The following is a 26,426-nucleotide window of genomic DNA, read 5'->3' as shown; positions in this document are numbered from 1 at the left end:
GTCAGAAATAAGCACATCCCCTATGCCAGCCCCAACCACCTGCAAGAAGTATGCTGCGCTCACGTATATATAGTCAATACGAGACTGAGTCGCGTGCGCTCTGGCTATATGGGAAAATCCCTTTTCGAGAGGATGGTGGATTTTCTCCAGGAATCCACCAAATGAATGGTATCCTCCAAGGATTTCAAGTATTTACTAGGTGGAACGGTAGTGTGGCCCTCGGAGATTCTGTCCCAGGCTGGGTCTCTCAAGGCATTAAAGTCTCCCCCTACCACCAGATTCTTATCCAGGTAGGGAAGAAGCACCTGGTGCAGCGAGCGATAAAAGCTTGCGGGTTGCGTATTAGGGGCATACACATTACAAATCACTATAGGGGTCTGGAAAAGTTCTGCTTCCACAATTAAGTATCTACCCTTCGGGTCTTTAATCTCTTTTATGACCTGCCAAAGGATGTTTTTCCGAACTAAAATAGCTACTCCCGCCGACTTTGAAGTCCCTGATGCAAAATGGACTTCTCCCACCCAATTTTGTCGCAGTTTTGGATGTTCGGTATCCGTGAGATGCGTTTCCTGTAAAAGGGCCACATCCGCAGACTTGTGCTTAAGGGCCTGAAGAATTTTATATCTCTTAACTGGTGTCTGTATACCACAAACATTCCAGGAGAAAAGCCTAGACCCTGTCTTAGCCATTCTCGGGAATAAATAGCTTTAACTTAACAGAGTCTTGTAACCATAAGACAGGGGAGGGCTGTCCCAGCATTAGCCCTCTCCTGAACCTCTCAGAGTCACCAGCACGGAAACCTGTGAACAAACTCACTTGAATGACCCACCCCACCCAAAAGAGCATGATCCCTAACCCTCGAAGCCTCCCCACCCTTCCCCCTCCCTTCCCCCCCCACACCCCTGAACTGCCCCTCTTCCTACCCCCCCCCCCTCTTCCCCAACCCCTTCCCCAATTGCCCACTCCATACTAACCCCATTCTGGAGATCACTACCAATGCCAGTGGCTCCCCCCCCCCCCCCACCAACCCCCCCAATCCAAGTAGTATCTTATGTCCCCTCCCCCCAGACGTCTGCGAGTGCAGTAAACAGTCTAACATACCATTATTAAGTCTAACATACCATTAGGAAGTCTAACATACCATTATTAAGTCCAACATACCATTATTAAGTCTAACATACCATTAGTAAGTCTAACATACCATTAGGAAGTCTAACATACCATTATTAAGTCTAACATACCATTAGTAAGTCTAACATACCATTATTAAGTCCAACATACCATTAGTAAGTCCAACATACCATTATTAAGTCTAACATACCATTAGTAAGTCTAACATACCATTATTAAGTCTAACATACCATTAGGAAGTCTAACATACCATTATTAAGTCTAACATACCATTATTAAGTCCAACATACCATTAGTAAGTCTAACATACCATTAGGAAGTCTAACATACCATTATTAAGTCTAACATACCATTAGTAAGTCTAACATACCATTATTAAGTCTAACATACCATTAGTAAGTCTAACATACCATTATTAAGTCCAACATACCATTAGTAAGTCTAACATACCATTATTAAGTCTAACATACCATTAGTAAGTCTAACATACCATTATTAAGTCTAACATACCATTAGGAAGTCTAACATACCATTATTAAGTCTAACATACCATTATTAAGTCCAACATACCATTAGTAAGTCTAACATACCATTAGTAAGTTTTAGCGTTTCTGACTTAACAGAAACGCTAAAACTTACTCTCCTCCCCCACATCCCCGATCCCAAAGCAATCCTGCTTACATACCTGTCCCAGTTACCCCACACCCCACTTTTAAGTTTACAAGTAACAGTCCCCGTACCGGGACTAATTTTTACTTAGGGCACTTCAAACGGCAGCAGAGGCTGATCGACTATGAGGAGCGCCACAAAACAATATTTTTAAGAATTACAATTAGTTTTGCTTAAGAATTCTAAGTATTTTTGTACACGTTTATAAGAATACTTATATAAACAAAAAATGAAGTATTCTCTACTTGTAAGAAAAGGCAAGGGACAGGTTTTTATATAATGTATTATAGTTAATCAAATTGGTTTTAAAAATATTGCAATTAAGGTCTTATACTGATACACACAGCAACATCACAGGCTACTTTAAAAAAAATAAATAAATAAATAAAAATTAATCTGTGACGTCATCACTATGCGCTCAGTGCAAAGCTCTCCCGCCTCCTGTGTGATGTCATTAGAATGTGCCCTCGGTTTAAAACTCCCCTAAGTGACGTCATCAGTATGCGCCCACTAGGAAGTGGAGCTGCTCTTTGAGTGTAACTCTGCTGAAAGTCAGATTCCGGGAAGGAGAGCAAGAGGCAAACACTCAGCTCTTCCCCAGGCCGAGAAAGAGCCTCCCCAATTAATTTCTGCAAAAGCAGAGCGGGAAATGCCTGCAGGAGCTTCTGCTCAGGTAGGAGACTGCCCCCGGCTTCCTGCCCTCTCTACAAATACTAAAAACATAAAAAAATGCCAGGCTGGGTCAGAACAGTGGTCCATCGAGCCCAGCATCCTGTCTCCAGCAGTGGCCTCGGAGTCACCAGATGCGAATCAGAGTTCATTTAAGTGCTCCTTGTAGATCTGTAAAACTTTGAAGCCACGTGACCCCCTCCCAGTTTCTCATATCTGTTTATGTCCTTGTCTTCCAGGAATGCTCTGTGCTATACCGTGAAAAGATTTGGTGACAGTAGATTCCACAGTTTAGATACCCCTTGACTAAAAAAAATGTTTTCTTGTGTGCATCTTGAAATTGCTAGTATGCAATTTCATTGGATGCCTCATGGTTCTAGTATTTTGGACAGGGTAAACAACTGCTTGTTTGTGGTTTGTTTTCCATTCATGATTTTGTAGACTTCTATCATGTACCATCTCAATCTTTTCTTTTTCAAGCTAAAATGCCCCAGAGAGCAGGAGATGATCTTCCTACAATAATCGGGTTTTCCTTATTATTTAGATCATAAGAATGGCCAATCTGAGTCAGAGCAGATTATTAGGGACTTGTCAGCAGAGTTGCCAAGGTGCAACAAATTTTAAGGAGGAGATTTTCAGCTCATGGTCACCCTCCTCCACACTAAATGTCAATTTATGATATTGGTAGATAGATATATAGCTCCCTTTCTTGATACCAGTGGACCCCGGCAGTGTACAGTATATTGGTAGTTTGGATTTTTTTCTCTCAACATGCATCACTTTGCAATTCTCAATATTATATTCCATGCCCATATTCCCAGTTTTTCTAGAACCTCCTGCAGTTCTACAAAGTCAGCTTGTGTTTAACTACTCTGCATAGTTTGGTGTCACCTATGAATTTCACAAACTCACTCATTATCACATCTTCTAGATCATTTATAAACAAACTGAATAATTCTGGACCTAGTAGTGATCCTTGGGGCACTTCTCAAGTTCCTGTCTCCAGTTAGAGAACTCGCAACCTCCTTTCCTTTAAACACTTAATGATCCATGAATATATGTTTCTCTCATGAGGTATTTTGTCAAATGCCTTTTTATTCACCAGCATCGATGTGCATAGTGACCATTTCACTTGCCCTCCCAAAATTCATGCTGTTTATTCCTAATTTTCCCATTTCTTTCTGTGTTCTTAGCAATTTTGTTCTTGATAATTGTTTCCACTATCTTACCTGATATTGATGTCAGGCTTGCAAGTCAATAATTACCTGGTTCCCCCCTGGAGTCCTTTTTAAAAATCAGTCACACTCAGTCCTCTGGTGTAGTAGTTGTTGTTAATGACAGATTGCAAATCATTGTAAGTGTATCTGTAACTTTTAGTGAAGACCAATTCAATGAAATCATTTGGTTTATCTGCGATGGCCTTATCTTTGATAACCTCCATAACCCTTGATTATCCAGAGGGCTGACTGCTTTTCTTGCTGCTCTCTTTTGCTATTCTGGAAGAAAAACTATTATTATTATCTCTTGCCTCCCTGGTGAGCTACCTCTCAAAATCCCTTTTGTCCTACCTTATCCATGTTTTACTTCTCACCTGGCATTGTTTGTGCTTCCTTCTGTTTTCATCCCTTTGGTTTCTTTTCCATTTTTAAAAGGAATCTTTTCTGGCTGTAATAGCCTTGCTCACCTCAGTATTTAGTCATGTTGTAACCATTTGGTACTTTTCCTCTTTTTTGATGCATGGGCTGCATTTCAACTGGGCTTCCAATATTATCCCATGCTTCGTGCACACCTTTAACCCTTCTGTTGGTTCTCAGTTTCCTTCTAATCAGCTTCCTCGTTCTTTCATACTCTCTCTTCTTGAAATTAAGGTAAACCACTTCAGTTTTGTACTGGACTTTTATTGCAGTATATATTTCAAATTCAGTCATGTTGTGGGCTCTGGGACTGACTACCTCAAGGAGCAGTCGTTCACAGTATCCTAGAATTTCACCTCTCTTGTGTGACCAGAAGAGACTTTCACCCAATTGATGGTCGGGTAATTAATGTCCTCCATTATTATTGTGTCCCCATGTTGCCAGCTTGTTTGATGTCAGCATACATTTCCTCATCTGTTTCCACCATCAGTAGATACCCCCACTACTACACTACAGCTTTCTAACCTTTGGCACTGCAGAGTCAGTTCTGACTTTTATAGGACACCAAGCAGACCCTCCTGAGTGTAAGGAGAGAGATCAGGAGTCCCACAAAGTGAGATTTTGTGTCCCAGGTTCTGTGTGTAACTGGTTTTAGTTGCTGTAATCCTGCTTTAGGACTGTGTGGTGTGGGAGTATGAATTATATCCACCCAGAAACTCCTCCCCCTGCCCTTTTCAGCCCCAGAGCTGCGAAGTCTCCTGATGCAGAAGGTGCTGAGTGTTTCTGGTTTGTGTTTCAGGTCCCAGTAACCTTTGAGGACATCACCATTTATTTCTCCAAGGAGGAGTGGAAATATTTAACAGAATGGCAGAAGGAGCTTTATTGCGATGTGATGAAGGAGAATTATCAGACTCTTGGCTCACTGGGTAAAGGGATATTTGTATTACGTTATTTTTGGGAGGCAAGGAATAGAATATTATTTCATTATAAACTGAATACAAGTTTATAATAAACAAAGCCTTTATCCATTATATTTCTTGAAATAAAAGCTTGAGAGAGAAAAGAATGGATGACATCAATGACAAGAGAGAGCAGAGGGGGCAGGGAGAGAGAAGGAGACAGCCCAGGGGATGGGATAGAGATAGGGGACAGGTCAGAATTACTGAAAGGTGTGGAGGAGGATTTCCGATCATGCTGCGAGCTCGGTGGCAGCAGCTTAGCTCAGCTCCCATCACAGAAGTGCAGTTCTTTCATTCAAACTTGTTTATTAAAATTTCAAGCAAAACAATCCGATATAACAGGAAGCTGACCCCCCCGGTACAAGACAGGCAAACAGTACATCTGATAACAATCTTGAATCAGAAAAGAGCAGCACAGGGCCCCATATCCTTTTACAACTCAAAGCCGTGCCCTTCTTACCAGCCCAAAGCAGGTTCATATTTAGAAGATTTGCTCTCAGTATTTCACTCAAATTACAAACTAAAACTGGATTATCTTTCCAATGTGCAAGAAGTACTGTTTTTTCAATAAATCAAAATAAGACTGCCGTTGGACCGATGTCAAATACTAAAGACACACCTAAGTGCTCAGATCAGGAGCTAAACTCAAAAAGCAGGAAAGTCTGCATCTGCAAGTAGGCCGAGGCACGCAGATAAGAACATAAGAACATAAGAACATGCCATACTGGGTCAGACCAAGGGTCCATCAAGCCCAGCATCCTGTTTCCAACAGTGGCCAATCCAGGCCATAAGAACCTGGCAAGTACCCAAAAACTAAGTCTATTCCATGCTACTGATGCCAGTAATAGCAGTGGCTATTCTCTAAGTCAACTTAATTAATAGCAGGTAATGGACTTCTCCTCCAAGAACTTATCCAATCCTTTTTTAAACCCAGCTACACTAACTGCACTAACCACATCCTCTGGCAACAAAATTCCAGAGTTTAATTGTGCGTTGAGTAAAAAAGAACTTTCTCCGATTAGTTTTAAATGTGCCCCATGCTAACTTCATGGAGTGCCCCCTAGTCCTTCTATTATCTGAAAGAGTAAATAACCGATTCACATCTACCCGTTCTAGACCTCTCTTGATTTTAAACACCTCTATCATATCCCCCCTCAGCCGTCTCTTCTCCAAGCTGAAAAGTCCTAACCTCTTCAGTCTTTCCTCATAGGGGAGTTGTTCCATCCCCTTATCATTTTGGTCAGCCTCGGAAGATGATACTGGGGCCGAGCTGTAGGAGGCCGGAGAGAACATGCCCTGCATCCGCGCTATAAGGGAGAAGTTCTTCGATACAATTTCATTAAATCGGACTCTCGCCTGGCATCAACAGTGGAGAAAGTGGCGCAGTGGGGAGATTCTGCAGGATAACACTTTTAAGACTGAGGAACATGGGAAGAGACTTACAGATCTGGAGCTCTCTCTCACCTCTGCCACTGCCCAAATTGATAAATTTGTAAGAACCTCAAAAATCACTCCTGCCGCGCTAATATTCGGTTACTCGGGGTGCGAGAAAAGGTGAAGGGGAGTGATGCTGGTCAATTCTTTTTAAAATGGCTGCCTTAGATACTAAACCTTGAATGTGCAAAAGGTGCAGTGAGGATTAATTGCATCGCGCCTTAGCACCGGTCCCCAGCCCGGGTGGTGGTTCTTATTCTCTCATTGGTAAACCGCATTATTGTAGTGCTAAGTGGACGATTCTGAATGCTGCACATCGGTGCAGGATCTCTCATGCCAAGGCAATCGCATCATCATTTTCCAAGACTTCTCCGCTGAAGTGTAACGTAAGGACAGGCCTTTGCAAATGTTAAAAAAAAATAGCTGTGTGACACCAGCAAGATTAGGCTGACGGTTGACGGGGAACCTGTCATCCTTGACACAGTCTAGGCCACTGAAAAATGGCTGCAGGAGAGGTAGGAACGCCGTGCGGCTGAGGTGAGACCGAAGGGGTGTGTCTGAGCTGTGGCGCAGTGGCATTCCTGGGAGCGGCGGCCGAAGGGGGTTTGCGGCATGTGAGTGGAGGTTTCAGAGCACGGGGCCTACTTGGACTACGACAGTTCTCCTTGGTGCTGATTCTTTTTTTGTCCTTTTTGCTATGTTTTCTGCCACAGGCTGATGGAGCGCTGTATTCATTCAGGGCACCAGCTTTCAGTAAGTCAGTCTGGGCACTGTTAGTGGCAGCGGTTTTTGACCCAGAAGAGTTGTGATTCTCGGGCTGCCTCGCTGTGTGGTGCTCTCGCTGATTTTCTGCGCAGTGGCTGGATGTCTTTTCGTTAATAGGAGTTGCAAATGAAGAACAATCTGCTGCAGCTCGAGACTCTTAGAGTCACGGCATATTTGATTTTTCCTGCACGTGTACCCTGAATTTAGCTTTACATACTATTTTTGTTGTTGGTTATATTGCAGTGCTGTTTGTTATAATTATGTGCATGCCATGCTGTTACATGTTTTACCTATTAGAGTTATGGGGTAAGATTGTAAGTGGATTAGGGTTTGCAGATGGAGAGTTGCAGGATCTCACAGAGTTTTCGGAGTGGTTTGGGGGTAGGTAGTGTTTTAGCATTAAGGGTGGGGGGATTAGGCTGGGTTCTTAGGAGGTTAGGATTAACATAAAAACATAAGATATGCCATATTTGGACAGACTAAGGGTCCATCAAGCACAGCATCCTGTTTCCAACAGTGGCCAATCCAAGTCACAAGTACCCAGATATTAAATAGATCCCAGGCTACTGATGCCGGCAACAGGCAGTGTTGATTAATAGTAGTTTATAGATTTCTCCTCCAGGAACTTGTCCAAACCATTTTTCAACCCAGCTACACTAACTTCCTTAACCGCACCCTCTGGCAATGAATTCCAGAGCTTAATTATTCATTGAGTGAAAAATAATTTTCTCTAATTTGTTTTTAATGTGCTACTTGCTAACTTCATGGAATACCCCCTAGTCCTTGTATTATCTGAAAGAGTAACTAACCGATTCACATTTACCCGTTCAAGTCCTTTCATGATTTTTTAGATCTCTGTCATATTCCCCCATGACTTTTTAATTTCCTAAGAAGTTTTTCATGAGGGACTTTGTCAAATGCGTTCTGGAAATCCAGATTCACTACATCAACTGCTCACCTTTATCCACATGTTTATTTACACCCTCAAAAACTTGTAGCAAATTTGTGAGGGAAGACTTCCCTTGGCTAAATCCATGTTAGCTTTTGTCATATTAATCTATGCTTATCTATATATTCAGCAGTTTTCTTCTTTATGATAGCTTTTGCCATTCTGCCTGGCACAGACGTCAGACTCACTGGTCTGTAGTTTCCTGGATCACCTCTTGATCCCTTTTTAAATATTGGGGTTACATTGGCAACCCTCCAGTCTGCAGGTACTATGGATGATGTTACTGATAGTTTACAAATTTCCAATAGCAGGTCCTCAATTTAATTTTCTCAGTTTTTTCAGCACTCTGGGATGTATACCATCTAGTCCAGGTGATTTGCTACTCTTCATTTTGTCAATTTGGCCTGGAACATCTGAGATTTGTTTCAGCTCTTTGAATATCATTTCTGGCATGGATATAACTCTATATAATAAACCAATACTCAAAATCACCACAAAAATACAGGTGTAACCTAAACATCAATATATAAATCAGTAGAGGAGGACCGGAAGGCTGATCTGCATACTGCTCCCAGCATCCCCCGGGAGAGGAGTCCAGAGGTCACCGCAAGCGATCCAGGGATTGACTTCCACAGCCCCAGCTTCCAGAGGACCCGCATGGTTTGCAGTAGAGGAGGACCGGAAGGCTCATCTGCATACTGCTCCCAGCATCCCCCAGGAGAGGAGTCCAGAGGTCACCGCAAGCGATCCAGGGATTGACTTCCACAGCCCCAGCTTCCAGAGAATACAGTCTTGGGTCGAGGCATCTCAGTGAGAAGTTGTCCTTCTTATGTTATGTTCTTATCTATATGTTAGAAAAGTAAAGAAAAGAAAAAGAAAAATGAAACCTATCTGGTTCTCAAAGGAGGTGGCTGACAAAATAAAGGCCAAAAGAACAGCGTTCAAGAAATATAAAATATCCCAAAGGGAGGAGCACAAAGAAGAATATCTGGTAGAACTGAGGGAGACGAAGAAATTAATCAAGACAGCAAAAAGTCAAGCAGAAGAGAGGATTGCCAAGGACGTAAAGAGAGGTGACAAAACATTTTTCAGATATATCAGTGAAAAGAGAAAAGTTCAAAGTGTTATAGTGAAATTGAAAGGTGGAAAGGATCAATGTGTGGAGAGAGATGAAGAAATGGCAGAAATAATTTTATTTATTTATTTCACATTTTTTCTATACCGAGCTTCATGGTTGAATACCATATCAGATCGGTTTACATCGAACGAGGGATAGAAACTTGTAACAAAAAACGGAACAATAAGTTATAATCAGAAAGAGAGCAAGAAAGTTACATTGAACAAGGACTATAAACTTGGAGGCTTTACAGCTTGGAAGTAAATAGAGTAAAAAAGGCCCGAGTAGGGCCATAACTTAAAATCAAAAGTCATAAGATAGTTTAATTGCGGAGGTATTGGATAAGAGGCATCTCACAAAGAAGGCATGGTTCCATGGCTCGTGAGTAGGATGGTAGATTATTGTGTGTCTGAAGGATCCAAGAAGGCTAGTCGGAACAGCCAAGTCTTAAGTTTTTTTTAAAAAGTTAGTAGGCATGATTCCAACCTGAGTTCTGCAGGAAGGCTATTCCAAATGTTTGGACCTGCTAGAGAAAAGGCTCGGACCCTGGTCGAAACTAGGTGAATGGTTTTGGTTGGAGGGGGTTGTAACTCTCCTTTGTGGATTTCTCTAATCGGTCTGTTGGATGTATGGAGTTTGAGGGGAAATTCAAGGTCAAGATGAAAATAGTTATGGATGGACTTGTGTATCAGGGTGAGAGATTTGTGAAGGACTCTGTAGTAGACTGGTAACCAGTGAAGGTTTCGGAGAATTGGTGTAATATGATAATAAACGAATACTTCAATTCTGTGTTCACTAAAGAGGACCCTGGAGAAGGACCATTGCTAGTTAACAAGAAACTGGAAGGGAGTGGAGTAGATGTAACTCCATTTACAGTAGAGAATGTATGGGAAGAGCTGGGGAAACTGAAAGTGGACAAAGCCATGGGGCCTGATGAGGTTCATCCCAGGATACTGAGGGAGCTCAGAGATGTGCTGGCGGGTCCGCTGTGTGACCTGTTCAATAGATCCCTAGAAACGGGAGTGGTGCCGAGTGATTGGAGAAGAGCGGTGGTGGTCCCGCTTCACAAGAGTGGGAACAGAGAAGAGGCTGGTAACTACAGACCGGTTAGCCTCACTTCGGTGGTGGCAAAATTAATGGAGTCGCTGTTGAAAGAGAGAATAGTGAACTATCTACAGTCGGGAGAATTGCTGCATGGATTCACCAGGGGAAGATCCTGTCAGACAAATCTGATTGACTTTTTTGACTGGGTAACCAAGGAATTGGATCAAGGAAGAGCGCTTGATGTCATCTACTTGCACTTCAGCAAAGCTTTTGATACGATCCTGCACAGGAGACTGGTGAATAAAATGAGAAGCTTAGGAGTGAGTGCCAAGGTGGTGGCCTGGATTGCAAACTGGTTGACGGACAGAAGACAATGTGTGATGGTAAATGGAACTCTCTCTGAAGAGAGAGCGGTTTTAAGCTGTGTACCGCAAGGATCCGTGTTGGACCGGTCCTGTTCAATATCTTTGTGAGCGACATTGCGGACAGGATAGAAGTTAAGGTTTGTCTTTTTGCGGATGACACTAAGATCTGCAACAGAGTGGACACGCCGGAAGGAGTGGAGGGAATGAGATGGGATTTAAGGAAGCTGGAAGAGTGGTCGAAGATATGGCAGCTGAGATTCAATGCCAAGAAGTGCAGAATCATGCATATGGGGAGTAGAAATCCGAATGAACTGTATTCGATGGGGGGAGAAAGGCTGATGTGCACGGAGCAGGAGAGAGACCTTGGGGTGATGGTGTCTAATGATCTGAAGTCGGCGAAACAATGTGACAAGGTGATAGCTAAAGCCAGAAGAATGCTGGGCTGCATAGAGAGAGGAATATCGAGTAAGAAAAGGGAAGTGATTATTCCCTTGTACAGGTCCTTGGTGAGGCCTCACCTGGAGTACTGTGTTCAGTTCTGGAGACCGTATCTCCAAAGAGACAGAGACAAGATGGAGGCGGTCCAGAGAAGGGCGACCAAAAGGGTGGAGGGTCTTCATCAAATGACTTATGAGGAGAGATTGAAGAATATAAATATGTATACCCTGGAGGAAAGGAGGAGCAGAGGTGATATGATACAGACTTTCAAATACTTGAAAGGTTTTAATGATCCAAAGACAATGAAAAACCTTTTCAGTCAGAAAAAAATCAACAGAACCAGAGGTCACGATTTGAAGATCCAGGGAGGAAGACTCAGAACCAATGTCAGGAAGTATTTCTTCACGGAGAGGGTGGTGGATGCCTGGAATGCCCTTCCGGAGGAAGTGGTGAAGACCAGAACTGTGAAGGACTTCAAAGGGGTGTGGGATAAACACTGTGGAACCATAAAGTCTAGAGGACGTGAATGAAGAGTGGGTGGCTCGCAGGAATGACGGCTACTGCCTGGAGATAATACCCTTATTCAATAAACATACACATGGTTACTGTGACTCCAACATCGCTCTAAGCTTCAACGGCAAGAGGAAACGTGGAAAAAGATTTGCATTCACAAAAAAAGCGGGGAGTAGCTTGCTTGTTACGGCGGTTACTACCCCAAACCAAATAAGCCTGATACTTCACTTTCAATGCATATCCAGCAGAGCTCTCTGCTTTAACGGCAGGGGAGAAAGACTGATACTTCACACATACCCAGCATAGCTCTCTGCTTCAACGGCAGGGGAGAAATACAGATACTTCACGCATATCCAGCATAGCTCACTGCTTCAACGGCAGGGGGAATGAAGAAAAGTGGATCTATATACAGACAACCAACAAGGACTGAATTACATAGTCAGGGTAAACAAATAAGCATGGGTGTAGCTTGCTTATTGCGGCGGTTACTACCCCTAACTAATTAAGCTAGATATTTCACTTAGATGCGGTTCCAACACTGCTCTCTGCATTAATGATGGGGGTGGAAGCGAAATAGAACCAAAAGGTTACTAAGAGCCAAGAGAAACAGATAAGTATGAGAAAAAAAAAAGTGCGAAAGCTTGCTGGGCAGACTGGATGGGCCGTTTGGTCGTCTTCTGCCGTCATTTCTATGTTTCTATGTTTCGTTTTTCTGCCTGCTGTAGAGGTTGCGCCCCTCTCTTCAGGGGCTGCTTCGTCTGCTTCCTCAAATGCGTCAACGCCATTGATATGTGCGTCGATGATTGTTTGGGCTGCGCCGGAGAAAGCTGACGGCGCATGTGCTCCGAATCCGAGGTCGTTGGCTGTGTCGGGTGCATCGATGATTTCGCGGTCGACGCTTTGGCCTCGGTTCTTTGATCGCCGACGCTGATGCTTTCTGCTTCGATTTGGCACGATGATGATGCGACTCCGCATGCGTCGAATGCTTCGATTTTGAGTGCGCCTTGGTACGCGTCGACGTACTCGGCTCCCCGATGCCTGAGCTCTTAGCGGATGACTCGTCGACGCAGGTTCGCACTCCCTAGTGCTGGCTCTATGTTTCTCACCTCCAGGCCTGTAGGTGGCCGGCTCCATCGACGCCACTCGACGTGCCTTGAGAGGGAGCGATTTAGCAGGCCCCGGGGAGGAGTGAGCTTCCGAGGGAGGGCGGGATTACGAGCCTCCCTTCGCTACTCTTAGGCTCTGAATTTTCTCCGCTCGCTGTCTGCGAGCCCTTGGGGACCTCTTACTGCAATGTTGACAAGATTCCTGTTGGTGATCTGGTCCCAGACACCGGTAGCATTGCTCGTGGTCGTCCGTTATGGACATTATCTTCCCGCAGGGGCAGGGTTTAAAGCCCGATGGTCGGGGCATGTTCTATTTTTATACTAATTTGAAAAAAACGCTGAAAAAAACTCCGATCCAAAAATCAAGTTGAGGAGACTGGAGCTCTGCGTGCGTTCCCGCGCGCGGGAAAAACAGACTGAGGAGATTCTGTCTTGCTGCGCAGCCTCAGAGACAAACTTCAGAAACCTACTTTGAAGCTCCGCCTCCCGGGCCTGATTGACAGTTGCCATGACAGCATGGCTAATTCAGCCCTGCTGTCAATGGGGAAAAAAGATCATCTAAGAGATCCCGCCATTAATGTTCAGCTCATGGTTAGACACTTCCTAGGCAGAATGATATAAGATACAGGAGCAAGTGGGGGGAAGGATAACCACACGAGACGCCCCAGGGGAACCATATGAAAAAATACTATTGGACTGGACAAACACCATCTTCCTAGGATACCAGGGCAGCCTGGTCACTTAGACTTACTTTGCACATATCCACTCCTGCTCAGGATTAAATGAACTCCAAGGATATTCCTAACCAGCCCTTGTCCCTGGCAGTATTTCTGCTGCCCCACAGAGTGATGGCAACTGCAGGAGGACAAGGAGGAAGCAAGACCTGCACTGCAGCTGCACCCACTGCACTGCACTGCATCCCAGCCAGCAGATCCTCTTCCTAAGTCCCACCCTCAACCCTGCAGGAGGACAAGGAGGAAGCAAGACCTGCACTGCAGCAGCACCCACTGCACTGCACTGCATCCCAGCCAGCAGATCCTCTTCCTAAGTCCCACCCTCACCCTGCAGGAGGACAAGGAGGAAGCAAGACCTGCTCTGCAGCTGCACCCACTGCACTGCATCCCAGCCAGCAGATCCTCTTCCTAAGTCCCACCCTCAACCCTGCAGGAGGACAAGGAGGAAGCAAGACCTGCACTGCAGCTGCACCCACTGCACTGCATCCCAGCCAGCAGATCCTCTTCCTAAGTCCCACCCTCAACCCTGCAGAGGGACAGAGAGGAAGCAAGACCTGCTCTGCAGCTGCACCCACTGCACTGCATCCTGCATCCCAGCCAGCAGAGCCTCGTCCTAGGTCCTGCTTTCAACCCTGTCCTGCTCTGCCCTTTTTTATCCAGATGGGACTGTCACTGAAGCCCAAACTCAGGGAGGAAATCCAAAAGTTAATGAGCCAGTGTGAGACTGAGTCAGCATCTGCTCTGCTCTCAGATCCCATCTCCAATAGAGAATCCAGGGGGGGGGATCAGGGCCACTCTGGGCCCTGCAAGTGGAGCAGACACTGGCGCAGTCTCATGTCTGCTCTTTAACATTCAGCTGCAGCTGCTTCCCCGCCCAGAGATCAGAAACTGCCCCACCTGGAAAAAAAATCCATGGGGGTGGCTGGCAGAGGGAGGAGAGAGGGAATTTTTTCCATTCATAAACTGGTGACTGGCTGGGAGGGAAAAAGTATCTTTTTCTTTTATATGGACAATACATTTGCCTAGTTGTGGGGAAGATAGGGTGGTTGTTTATTGTTTTTAAATAAGGGCAGCTATTATTTTTATTTTTTTTTTAAATCAGTTTTCTTACTAGTTACCTTCTTAAAAGGACACAGAGCAGGTGCAGGGCTGATCCATGAGATAAAAGAGTGGGTGGGTGGGAGTATGTCCACCACTCCTTCCTCTTAAATTGTCAGGGGTCCCTCCCCCATAAGTGCTGCAGTCCTTTTACAGCATTTAAGGAAAGTAGCTAGCCGGTCCCTGGCACACAAAAAATTGAGAAACACTGATCTAGTTCATCCCAGAATGCTGCAAAGGGGAGGTGATGCAGCTGCTTTACACCCCTGTATCCTCAGAGGTGTTAATGCTGGGTAAACCCTGACCGCTGTCACTCTGAGTCTCCCTCACATCAAGTAATGTCTGACCTTTATTTTCTTATTCAGAGATCGATGAATCCAAGAGAAGACACGAAGAGACACATCCTGATGAACCCACTAAACAGCTGGAAGTGACTAACACTGTATCAGGTTCCCCTGAGGGAGGGGATACCTGTCCATGTTGTGACTGGGAGAGAAACAGCTGGGCTCAATGTAAACCAGAGGAGAGTGCAAGAAACCCAGCAGGAGACTCCACTGCGAATGTGACTGCCTGTGAGCAAAGTACTGATGATATCCCTCACACTATAGAGCCACAGGAGAAACAGACAATAGGAGAAGAGTATGTGTGTAATGATTGTGGGAACTGCTACATGGATCAGGGATCTCTCAAATCTCACCAGATACTGCATGGAGGAGAGAGACCATATACACGTACAGACTGTGGTAAGATCTTCTATCAGGAACAGCAGCTCACAGCGCACCAGAAATTCCCCACTAACCAAGATAAATCCTTCCGCTGTCCTGAGTGTGGAATAAAATTCCTTCAGAAAAAACACCTGGAAAAACACCAGAAAACTCACATGGGAGAAAGACCATTTCAGTGTACTGAACGTGGGAAAATCTTAAGGATCAAGGAATCTCTTACAAAGCACCTGAGTATTCACACTGGAGATGGACCCATTCTTAGCACTAAATATGGGAAAAGCTTCAGGCTGAAACAATATCTTACAAAACGCCTGAGAATGCTTACTGGGATGAGACCCTTTTTATGTAGTGAATGTGGGAAAACATTTGCAACTAAATTAATATTAAAAGCTCACCAGAAGAATCATATGAGAGAGAAACCATTTCCATGTAGTGAATGCAATAAAAGCTTTATTTCTCCCTCACAACTGAAAATCCACCAAAAGTGTCACTCAGGAGAAAAATCAGTTACATGTACTGTGTGTGATAAAAGCTTCCGTTGGAAATCAGAACTGAAAACGCACCAAATGACCCACACAGGAGAGAAAAGATTTACATGCACTGAGTGTGATAAAAGCTTCCGAGGTAGATCGCAATTGAAAAGTCATCAAATGATTCATACAGGAGAGAAACCATACACGTGTACTGTGTGCGATAAACGCTTCTGTTGGAAATCAACACTGAAAAGACATGAAATGAACCACATGGGAGAGAAAGCATACACTTGTAGTGAGTGTGATAAAACCTTTAATAGGAAATCAGAAATGAAAAGTCATCAAATTCGCCATATGAAAGAGAAACCATATAAATGTAGTGAGTGTGATAAAAGCTTCTATTCAATTTCAAACCTGAAAAGTCATCAAATGATCCACATGAGAGAGAAACCATACAAATGTTCTAAGTGTGATAAAAGCTTCTATTGGAAATCAAACTTGAAAAGGCATCAATCGATCCACACTGGAGAGAAACCATACACATGTACTGAATGTGATAAAACCTTCAGAAGGAAATCTTATCTTAAAGTTCATCAAATGATCCACATGGCTGAGAAACCATACTCATGTACTAAGTGTCATAAAGGCTTCATAAGTAGATCAGGTCTGAAAAAGCATCAAAGGGTCCACATGAGAGATAAACCATATGCATGTACTGAGTGTGATAAAAGCTTCCGCTGGCCATCACAACTGAGTACACACAAATTAATGCATGTAGGAGAGAAATGATTAACATGTACTGAATGTGATAAATGCCTCAGAGAGAAATCAGACTGTTGTGATGCCGCCACGGGACAAGTCTGCGAGTGGCCTCTCACCTCCTCCCAGCAGATGCCAGCTCAGTATCCTCCCCGCAGTATGAACGCTGCCAATGCCGCCATTGGCCCTTGCAGCTGGGAGCCACTGCTGCCGCCGAGCCAGTCTTTGCGGCATTGAGCCATCACCGCTCCTGCCATCTTCTTCACAGGGTAAGCCTTATAAGGGCTCTGCAGTCTTCACTCCGGGCCTTCATAGGATACTCACGGTCGTCCATGGTATCTTCGTTCTGCAGGGTCTTCCGTGGTCATACACCTATCTTGATGGTGGTCTTGTTCCTTGTTGGATGTTCTTGGTCATCATGTTCTTTGTGGGAGCTCCTCCATGTTCTATGTTCTGTGTTCCTGGTCTCTTGTCAGTTGCTCATCCAAGTCTTCAATCAAGATTCCCGATATTCCTGTCTTTGTTCCAAAGTCTGCCTTCTAGATCCTCTCTCGTCCCTCCTCCAGGTGTTCCAGCGATGTGGTCTGTGACCAGCTGTGTAGGGTGCTTCCTGGCACAAGGCCCATCTCCAAGTCCGTCTTCACTGGATCAAGTCCTCGGAGACCATCCTTGTTTTTAGAGTTTCACGTTTCAAGTCAAGTTTCGAGTTCCTAATCATGTTCCTAGTTCCAGGTCTCGTAGAGCTTGTCCAGCTGGCAGATCTCCATGTTCCTCATTCCAAGGGATGTCCTGGCTTCTGTCTGAGTCTCAGTCCGGAACCTATTTTGCTCCCAGTGTTGTCTGCGACCAACCTGTAGCAAATTGTGTAGGGCATGCAGTGAGTCAGCATGGTCTGCAACCAGCCCTCAGCAGGCTGTGTAGGCCGCGCTGAGGCGCAGTGCCCTGGCAAGCTGAACTCTAGGAGTGGAGGAGTAGCCTAGTGGTTAAAACAGTGAGCTATGAACCAGGAGACCAGCGTTCGAGTCCCACTGTTGTTCCTTGTGACCTTGGGCAAGTCACTTTACCTTCCATTGCCTGAGGTACAAACTTAGATTGTAAGCCCTCTGGGGATAGGGAAATACCTACGGTACCTGAATGTAATCCACTTTGATGTGCTGAAAAGGTGTGAAAAGCGGAATATAAATCTAAATAAAATAAATAAATAAATAAATAAACCTCTAACCTGAACCAGAGCCTTTGTCCATGTTCCTAGTCTCCAGAGCCTTTGTTCTAGTGCCAAGTCTTCAGTGTCTTCATCCAGGTTCCTCGTCATGCAAAGTCTTGTCCTCAGCCTTTGTCTGTCCTGACGCACTCGCCATCCCAAGCGGCAGGTCCGAAAGGGCTTTCGAGTGGCTGGAAGGCTGTTGTTGAGACTCACTCTGTCCCTGCAGGATCAGCGGAGGCTTGAGAACTATGCTATAAGAACATGCCATACTGTGTCAGACCAAGGGTCCAGCAAGCCCAGCATCCTGTTTCCAACAGTGGCCAATCCAGGCCATAAGAACCTGGCAAGTACCCAAAAACTAAGTCTATTCCATGTAACCATTGCTAATGGCAGTGGCTATTTTCTAAATTAATTAATAGCAGGTAATGGATTTCTCCTCCAAGAACTTATCCAAACCTTTTTTAAACACAGCTATACTAACTGCTCTAACCACATCCTCTGGCAACAAATTCCAGAGTTTAATTGTGCATTGAGTGAAAAAGAACTTTCTCTGATTAGTTTTAAATGTGCCCCATGCTAACTTCATGGAGTGCCCCCTAGTCCTTCTATTATCCGAAAGAGTAAATAATTGATTCACATTTACCCGTTCTAGACCTCTCATGATTTTAAAGACCTCTATCATATCCCCCCCTCAGCCGCTCTTCTCCAAGCTAAAAAGTCCTAACCTCTTTAGTCTTTCCTCATAAGGGAGCTGTTCCATTCCCCTTATCATTTTGGTCGCCCTTCTCTGTACCTTCTCCATCACAATTATATCTTTTTTGAGATGCGACGACCAGAATTGTACATAGTATTCAAGGTGTGGTCTCACCATGGAGCGATACAGAGGCATTATGACATTTTCCGTTTTATTCACCATTCCCTTTCTAATAATTCCCAACATTCTGTTTGCTTTTTGACTGCCGCAGCACACTAAACCGACGATTTCAATGTGTTATCCACTATGACACCTAGATCTCTTTCTTGGGTTGTAGCACCTAATATGGAACCCAACATTGTGTAATTATAGCATGGGTTATTTTTCCCTATATGCATCACCTTGCACTTATCCACATTAAATTTCATCTGCCATTTGGATGCCCAATTTTCCAATCTCAGAAGGTCTTCCTGCAATTTATCACAATCCACTTGTGATTTAACTACTCTGAACAATTTTGTAGCATCTGCAAATTTGATGACCTCACTTGTCGTATTTCTTTCTAGATCATTTATAAATATATTAAAAAGTAAGAGTCCCAATACAGATCCGTGAGGCACTCCACTGCCCACTCCCTTCCACTGAGAAAATTGTCCATTTAATCCTACTCTCTGTTTCCTGACTTTTAGCCAGTTTGCAATCCACGAAAGGACATCTCCACCTATCCCATGACTTTTTACTTTTCCTAGAAGCCTCTCATGAGGAACTTTGTCAAACGCCTTCTGAAAATCCAAGTATACTACATCTACCGGTTCACCTTTAGTAGCTAATATTACAGAACTGGTGCAAAAGATTCGAGACTGATGTAAATGGTTTTTTAGTTTTTGATCTGGCAAATTGGTTTTTTTTTTTAATATCCCTTTAGAGAGGAATTCCCAGGAGAGATTTGCTTTCTCATTTCAAGTTAAGCAATTTAGTTTTTGTAGGGCTCAGGGATTTCACAGTGCACCTGCAATAGCAAATGTTGTCTGATTTATTTAAGATTCAGACAAAAATCATGCATCTTCATACGTGGATGATGATATTATTATTACAGGAGTAAGGGCTAGAGGATAGGAATGAAGAGAAGAGCCATGGGGTGGAGTACTGGAGTGGAGGCTATTACCTGGTGATTACTACCCTTACTCAATAAGCCTTCGCACGGTTAATGTAATTCCAACATTGCTCTCTGCTTCAACGGAAAGGGGAAATGTGGAAAAGAGGATTTGCATTCAGACAACAACCAACAAAGACTGAAATTCACAATATGGGTAAACAAATAAGCGTGGGAGTAGCTTGCTTATTGCGGTGGTTACTCAAGATGAGGTCGCACCATGGAGTGATACAGAGGCATTATGATATTCTCTGTTTTATTCTCCTTTCGTTTCCTAATAATCCCGAGCATTCTATTTGCTTTCTTGGCTGCTGCTGCTGCACACTGAGCAGAAGAATTCAACGTATTTTCAACGATGATATACCTAAATTCTTTTCCTAATGTGGAACCTTGCATTATAAAGCTATAATTTGGGTTTCCTAAGTGCATCACTCTGCCCCTATCCCATGCTTTTCAATTTCCAAAGAAGTCTCTCAGGAGGGACTTTGTCAAATGCTTTTTTTGAAATCCAGAATCCACTCACCTTTACCCACATGTTTATTTATGCCTTCAAAAAAAATGTAGCAAATTTGTGATGCAAGACTTCCCTTGACTAAATCCATGTTGGCTTTGTCCCATTAAACTTACTATGCCTATCTATATGTTCAGTATTTTGTTCTTTATGATAGTTTCTACCATTTTGCTTGGCACAGATATTGTGTATTAAGGCTTCATCAGGTTTTTGATAATGTACCGAGGTTTGCCTTCTCTAGAGCTCAAAACATTAGGGATATGGTGGTTAAATCAGCATTCGATTCAACCCCCCCCCCCCCCCCCCCGCCCGCCCCAAGAGGAGGAGGACATCAAGCTTGTGGCAAGTGTGACTTATGCACTCAAACTATGGTGGGTTTACAATGGAAATCTCCCACTCACAATATCACCATTAAACTTAGGGCCACCACCTCATGTGAGACTGAGAGTGTAATCTACATTATACAATGTCCTTGTGACCTCGTCTATGTGGGACGTACCAAGAGAAGAATAAGAACAAGGCTCATCGAGCATCGTAGCTGCATTAAAAATCAGAAAATAACAGCTCCATTGGTACAACACTGTATGTCTGCAAAACATGAGTTTGTGGATTTAAAGTGGTTCATTATTGAAAAAGTATACCCAGGTATACGTGGGGGTGACATCCAGCAACGTCTCAATTTGCGTGAACAATATTGGATCTTTACTCTACAAACAGTTGATCCGGGAGGACTAAATGAAAAAATCAACTGGTATACCCTGACCTAGTTGATAATTTCTTAGAATTATGGATGTGTTCGTTTGTGTGTGTGTGGTCAGATTTCCTCCCACATTGAGACATTTCCTAAGGACAAGAGTATGATATTTCACGTTTATGGTCTGCAAGCAGTGAGTGGATGCTCTGTTGATGTTTGTACATGAGCTCCCGGGTCAATAATATTACTGCCATAAAGAGTCTTGAACTAGCGCTAATTTATTAACCTTTTGGAGATTTTGATTGGCATTCAATTAAGCGCCAAACCTAGAGGGAATTATCTCCCATGTATAGACGACCTGATAGTAGACTTGCTGCCCTTCCGAAGGTTTGATTGACATATGTTGAACGTCATATCCGGTGGATATGGTTAAATACCCTGCATCTCCGCCATTTGCATTAGCAGGTTCGAATGCGGACCGCCACGAATGACTGGATAGAAAACGCCGTTTTGCTTGCCGCTTGGGAACAATATCGTGACTCCACTGTTGAGGATTTTAGAAGTATTAACCCCTGAAGCAGGACCTAAAGGGTCCGAAACGTGATCACGTCGGGACTGTATTTCTGAAGCTAAGTACTGCTATTATTTTTGTGCGAGTTTTGCATTAAACGAAAGCCCGTTGTGGCTTCGTCATTTCCCATGGCAATACTTTTTGAAATATAACAAAAGACTAAAAATAATCATTAAATAAAGCAATGTGACTTCTCCTATGTTGGGTCTGACTGATTAGCAGATCCAGTCGGTAGCAGTCCTACATATTTGAATTCTCAATATAATATTATAGATGTGGCGTCTATGAATTATATTATTGATCTGGAAACCTTATTTGTGTTTGTATTGATGCCTTTGAGAACCATGATGGAAAGAAACGAGCCCCGAATGGTCTTGAGATGAGGGCACTGGAACCGCAGCCCTCAGACTGAGGAGCCTTGCCAAGGTAACTTCCACTGCCTGCTTCTTCTGCAGGAAGTGGCAATGAGATGCCATGAACACATCCCGAGGAATACTCCAAAACTCCAACCCAAATCCTTCTTGTATCACCTCCAAGATCCCCTGATCCAATGTGATTTAGACCCACCTCTGATAAGAGAGAGCGGATCCCCATCTCCTGTTCCCGGGGGTGGGTTGGCAAACCTTCATTGGGAGGCATGGGATGGTCAACCACCTGAGCCTGCACCTCATCTGGGTTGTCAGGGACGAAAGGACTAAGACCCGAGTCCTCTGAAGGTCATTCCTCTATAGGGTTGCAAACGCCTAGATCCTCCAGCACGACCCTCATGATAAGGGAGCACTGTGCCTTTCTCTAATCCTCTGGCACACGAGGAACTGGAGATTTGCTCCACTTACCGGCCAGTTTCTCCAAATCGCTGACAACCAAGAACGAGCCGTTAAAAGGCAATTTGGTGAGATTAGTCTCAGTCTTGCTAACATGAGCATCCTTCAAGCCCTTTCCCCCTTTATGGGAATAGTGGTCCGCTAAGAGACGGCACACACAAGTGCATCTACCTTTGGAAAACGGAAGCACATTCTCACCACTGGCTCCAGAGAGTACAGGCTTTCCCAAATCTGATCCCTTTGGAAATAACATCTGGGGCAAGGGGGGGTGGGGCCAAGATCTCCATCTGCTGGTAAGAGTGCATAAACCCACTGGTTCTGGATTCATCTGACTGGACACTAAGAAATTTATTTTTCTTTCCTGTCATACTTTAATAGTAGCACTCTGCTTGCTGAGATTTAGTCCAGATATTATGAAACAAGGTCACCATGAGAAGGTAGTCAGCAAGACTCAGTGAGAAAAATTTACTGCATTTAATGTTTTACTCTCATTTCAGATCTGCGGTGTGGCTCCCCTAAGTTCTGAATTCCAACTGAGCTTTTATCACATTCAGTACATATCAATGCTTTCTCTTGGGAGCAGTGTCTTCAAATGGAATTGTTTCATGTATATCTTGACAGGAATGAACCTCATTTGTAAGCCAGGATGTGCTGGGAATTATCTAATTTCATCTAAATTACTACTAATGTTCCTCCTAGTACTTTCAATGTGCCAGAGAGAGCCTCCTTCTGGAGTTCTTAGGATACAATATCTACAGGTAACATATCAGTAGCACCTAATATAATACAGTAAAAGTGAATAGTTTTGTTCCCATGTCAGTTATTTGTTGCTTTTTCAGTTCTGATCTCTCATGGAAGCTTTTTTCACATTCAGTAGACGTGTGTTTTGTCTGGGAGCCGTGTTTCCAAGTGAGTTTGTTTTATGCATATCTTGACAGGAATGAAGCTCACTTGTAAGGCAGAGTATGTTTGGAATGATATCAGTCTCTCAGCTTTACTGCTAATGAATGCCCTTCTTAGTGATTTGCATTGTGTCAAAGACAGCCTCCTTCTGGAATTCATAGGGTAGGGGTGGCTCTTGGAAGGACTGCATGTTAACTCCTTCCTCCACTTGTGATTTTCCCTGGTGGCAGGCAGGCAGGCAGGATCCTTCCCATAGTGTAAGTTGGGAGTTTCAGCTTCCACCTGCGAGCTTGGCTTCTCTGAAAAAGGAGGATTGCCCCATGCAGAAGCACGAGCTCCCTTGCTGTGCTGCCTCTCAAGCACAGGAAGTACTTACACATTAGGGAATCAGCATTTGCTACCAGCCGCCTTTGCCTTTCCCCAGGTCTCTGGGTAGGAACAAGCGAACTCGGCTTCTTGGGGAGGGGAGGAAGGAGAAAAAAAAACAGGAGAAATGGGGTAGCTAGAAGGGGGAAAGAATAGGAGAGAGAAAGAAAACAACATTAGGCAAAGCAAGGGAGGGAGAGAGTTAAGGCTAGTGTTAGGGGACAAGCAGGACAATTATCCCATGTCCCTGTGTCCTGTCCAACGCAGGCAAAGTGTGGCCATGGATCCAGAGGCAGCAGCGACAGAAACCCTCAAGCACAGCTACAGCACATAAAATCAGCACAAGACCCATGTTTGGCATGAATTTAATTTGTATTTACTTAAAATACTTATATTCCACCTAAGTGACAATGACAGAATACGTGGATTACACAAGTTCATAAAATATTTAACGTTTTTTTTAATCTACCGACATTCGTAGATACATCATGCCGGTTTACATGGAACAAGGATAACCAGAAATACAAGTTACATTGAACAAGGGCATTTGTAACTAGGAATTAAGGCATAGGAGAATTTCAATAATGGAAAATAAACGCAGTGGGCGGAGCAAATTATTAAATATTTTCAAAAATTGATAAGAGCGCAATGGGCTGAACCTACAAGGATACTTTATTACAAGAACAATTTACAACAGTTATTACAAGAACGATATTGACAGGCATATTTTACAAAGAAAAAGGTCATATGTAGCTAGGGAATTAAGGCATGAGAGCAGAAGGCTGAAAACATGTATTTGCAAAAAAAATTTATCTCGGACAGGGATAAAGGGAAAAGGAAAGCACATAGCAGGGGTGAAGGTGACCAGAATTTAAGGAGTCAAAATAGATTTCCATATCCAAATTAAGCATAATGTATTGAAATAATGATCACTTGGAATGGGGGAACAACGGGGGAGTGTAGATCAAAAATTGGGATATAATAGAGGAGCGAGGGGGAATAACAACAAGGGGGGGGGGTGAGCGAGAAAAGGGTTGCTAAGGGTAGGCTTGTTTGAAAAGCCAAGTTTGGAGCTTTTTCTTAAATTTCTGTGTGCATTGTTCTAGTCGGAGATCGGGCGGCATGGAGTTCAATGGATAGAGCACGTTCTTTTGTGGAGCATGGGTGGGATAGCTTAGGTGAGGGAGTGTCTAGGGTGCCTTTATAAGAGGATCTGGTAGGTCTGTTAGTGTGAAAATGCATGGAATCATTTATCCAGCGCATGTTCTGGTTGGGAAGGGTTTTATGTAGCATGGCGAGTGTTTTGTAGATTATGCGGAAGGAGATGGGGAGCCAGTGCAGATCTCGGAGGATGGGTGGGATGTGGTCTTTTTTACGCGTGATTGTGAGTATTCTGGCAGCAGAGTTTTGAAGCATCTGTAGGGGTTTAATAGTGGCTTTGGGGAGGCCGAGGAGTAGGGAGTTACAAAAGTCTATTTTTGAGAGGATTGTGGCTTGTAGTACAGTGCGGAAGTCATTAAGGTGGAGGAGAGGTCTCAGTTTCCCAAGTGTGTTAAGTTTAAAATCGCACTCTTTCATTGTCGAATTAATAAACTGTTTTAGGTTGAGGTGGTTCTCAATAGTGACTCCGAGGTCTCGTACTTGCTGTGAGAAAGTAAAGGTTTGGGGGAGGGCACTTATTGGGTTGTGAGGGGGGGTTGAGATGATGATCAGTTCCGTTTTGGAAGAGTTGAGGGCAAGGGTCAGGCTGTTGAGAAGGTTACTGATAGTTGACAGGGCGTTTTCCTATGTTTTAAGGGTATTATCTAATGAGTCAGTGAGTGGGATGAGTATTTGTACGTCATCCGCATAAATGAAGTGAGAGAGTCCTAAGTCGGAAAAGAGTTGGCAGAGTGGCAGCAGGTAGATATTAAAGAGGGTGGAGGGGAGTGAGGAGCCTTGGGGGACACCCCTGGAGAGGTGGATAGGTTTAGATTCGATGTCATCGGTTCAGACCTTGTAAAGTCCATTGGTTAGGTACGATTCAAACCAGTGGAGGGGAGTTCCAGCTATTCCAGTTTCTTTGAGACGGGTTAGTAGGACGTTGTGGTTTACAGTGTCTAGTAGTGCCAGTAGGTGTGATTGTCCTTTGTCGAAACCCGTTAGAATGGTGTCAGAAAGGGAGATTAGAAGGGTCTCGGTATTGAAAAATTTACAGAAGCCAAATGGTGATGGGAAAAGTATGTTCTGTTTTTCAAGGTGGTCTGAGAGCTGGGTGTTAACTACTTTTTCAAGTACTTTAAGCCAGGAAGGGTGGGTTAGAGATAGGACGGAAATTGGAGGGATCATTGGGGTCAAGATTGGGTTTTTTAAGTAGTGGTTTGACAGTGACTTGCTGTAAGGGGGGTGCAGGCACATTTCCATCGGTGAGGGAGCAGTTAAGAATATCAGCGATGGGTGATAGGCAAAAGGGTTTTCGTGGGGGATGGTGTCTGAGAGGTGCCGCGCTGGTCTCGTTTTCTTTGGTATGGCTTCTGTTTCGGTGGTGGAGGTCAGTTCAAATGTGTCAAGTGTGGAGAGTGGGGTTGTAGTGAAGGGTATAGTGGGATGGGATGACGAAGGGAAGCGTTGCTTGAGGTTTGAGATTTTGTCGCAGAAATAAAGTGCAAGGTTACCACATTTAAAATCAAATAATATAAAATCAGTCAACTTAAACCTTAAACAAACAGTCAAAGGCCTCTCACTGTTTTCTGAAAAGCTTAATCTCAAGCACATTTTTAAACGCAGCTGCTAATGCATTCTGCAAAGCAGGACCAATAATTGACACTGCCCGATTACGGGTTTCCTGAAGATGGGCTAATTTAACAGTTGCTATTTCCAAAAGCTGCTGACCTGAGGACACCAAAGTTCTTACATGTTGCTACTTTTTAACAAGATTAGCCAAA

At 43.9% G+C, this 26,426-nt stretch overlaps 1 protein-coding gene across 1 annotated transcript; it reads left to right on the top strand.

The window, feature by feature from the left end:
- The first annotated feature begins 2,298 nt into the window (after nt 1-2,298).
- LOC115083803 (oocyte zinc finger protein XlCOF6-like) lies at nt 2,299-17,647 on the top strand. The gene is made up of 3 exons (XM_029587828.1): nt 2,299-2,473; nt 4,903-5,029; nt 14,991-17,647. The coding sequence occupies exons 1-3, from the start codon at nt 2,450-2,452 to the stop codon at nt 16,610-16,612; spliced, it is 1,773 nt and encodes a 590-aa protein (XP_029443688.1). The 5' UTR covers nt 2,299-2,449; the 3' UTR covers nt 16,613-17,647.
- The last annotated feature ends 8,779 nt before the right edge of the window (nt 17,648-26,426 follow it).

The sequence above is a fragment of the Rhinatrema bivittatum genome, chromosome 2 (assembly GCF_901001135.1).
Source record: "Rhinatrema bivittatum chromosome 2, aRhiBiv1.1, whole genome shotgun sequence".
NCBI classification, from domain to species: domain Eukaryota; kingdom Metazoa; phylum Chordata; class Amphibia; order Gymnophiona; family Rhinatrematidae; genus Rhinatrema; species Rhinatrema bivittatum.
This window is presented reverse-complemented; position numbering and strand designations above follow the sequence as displayed.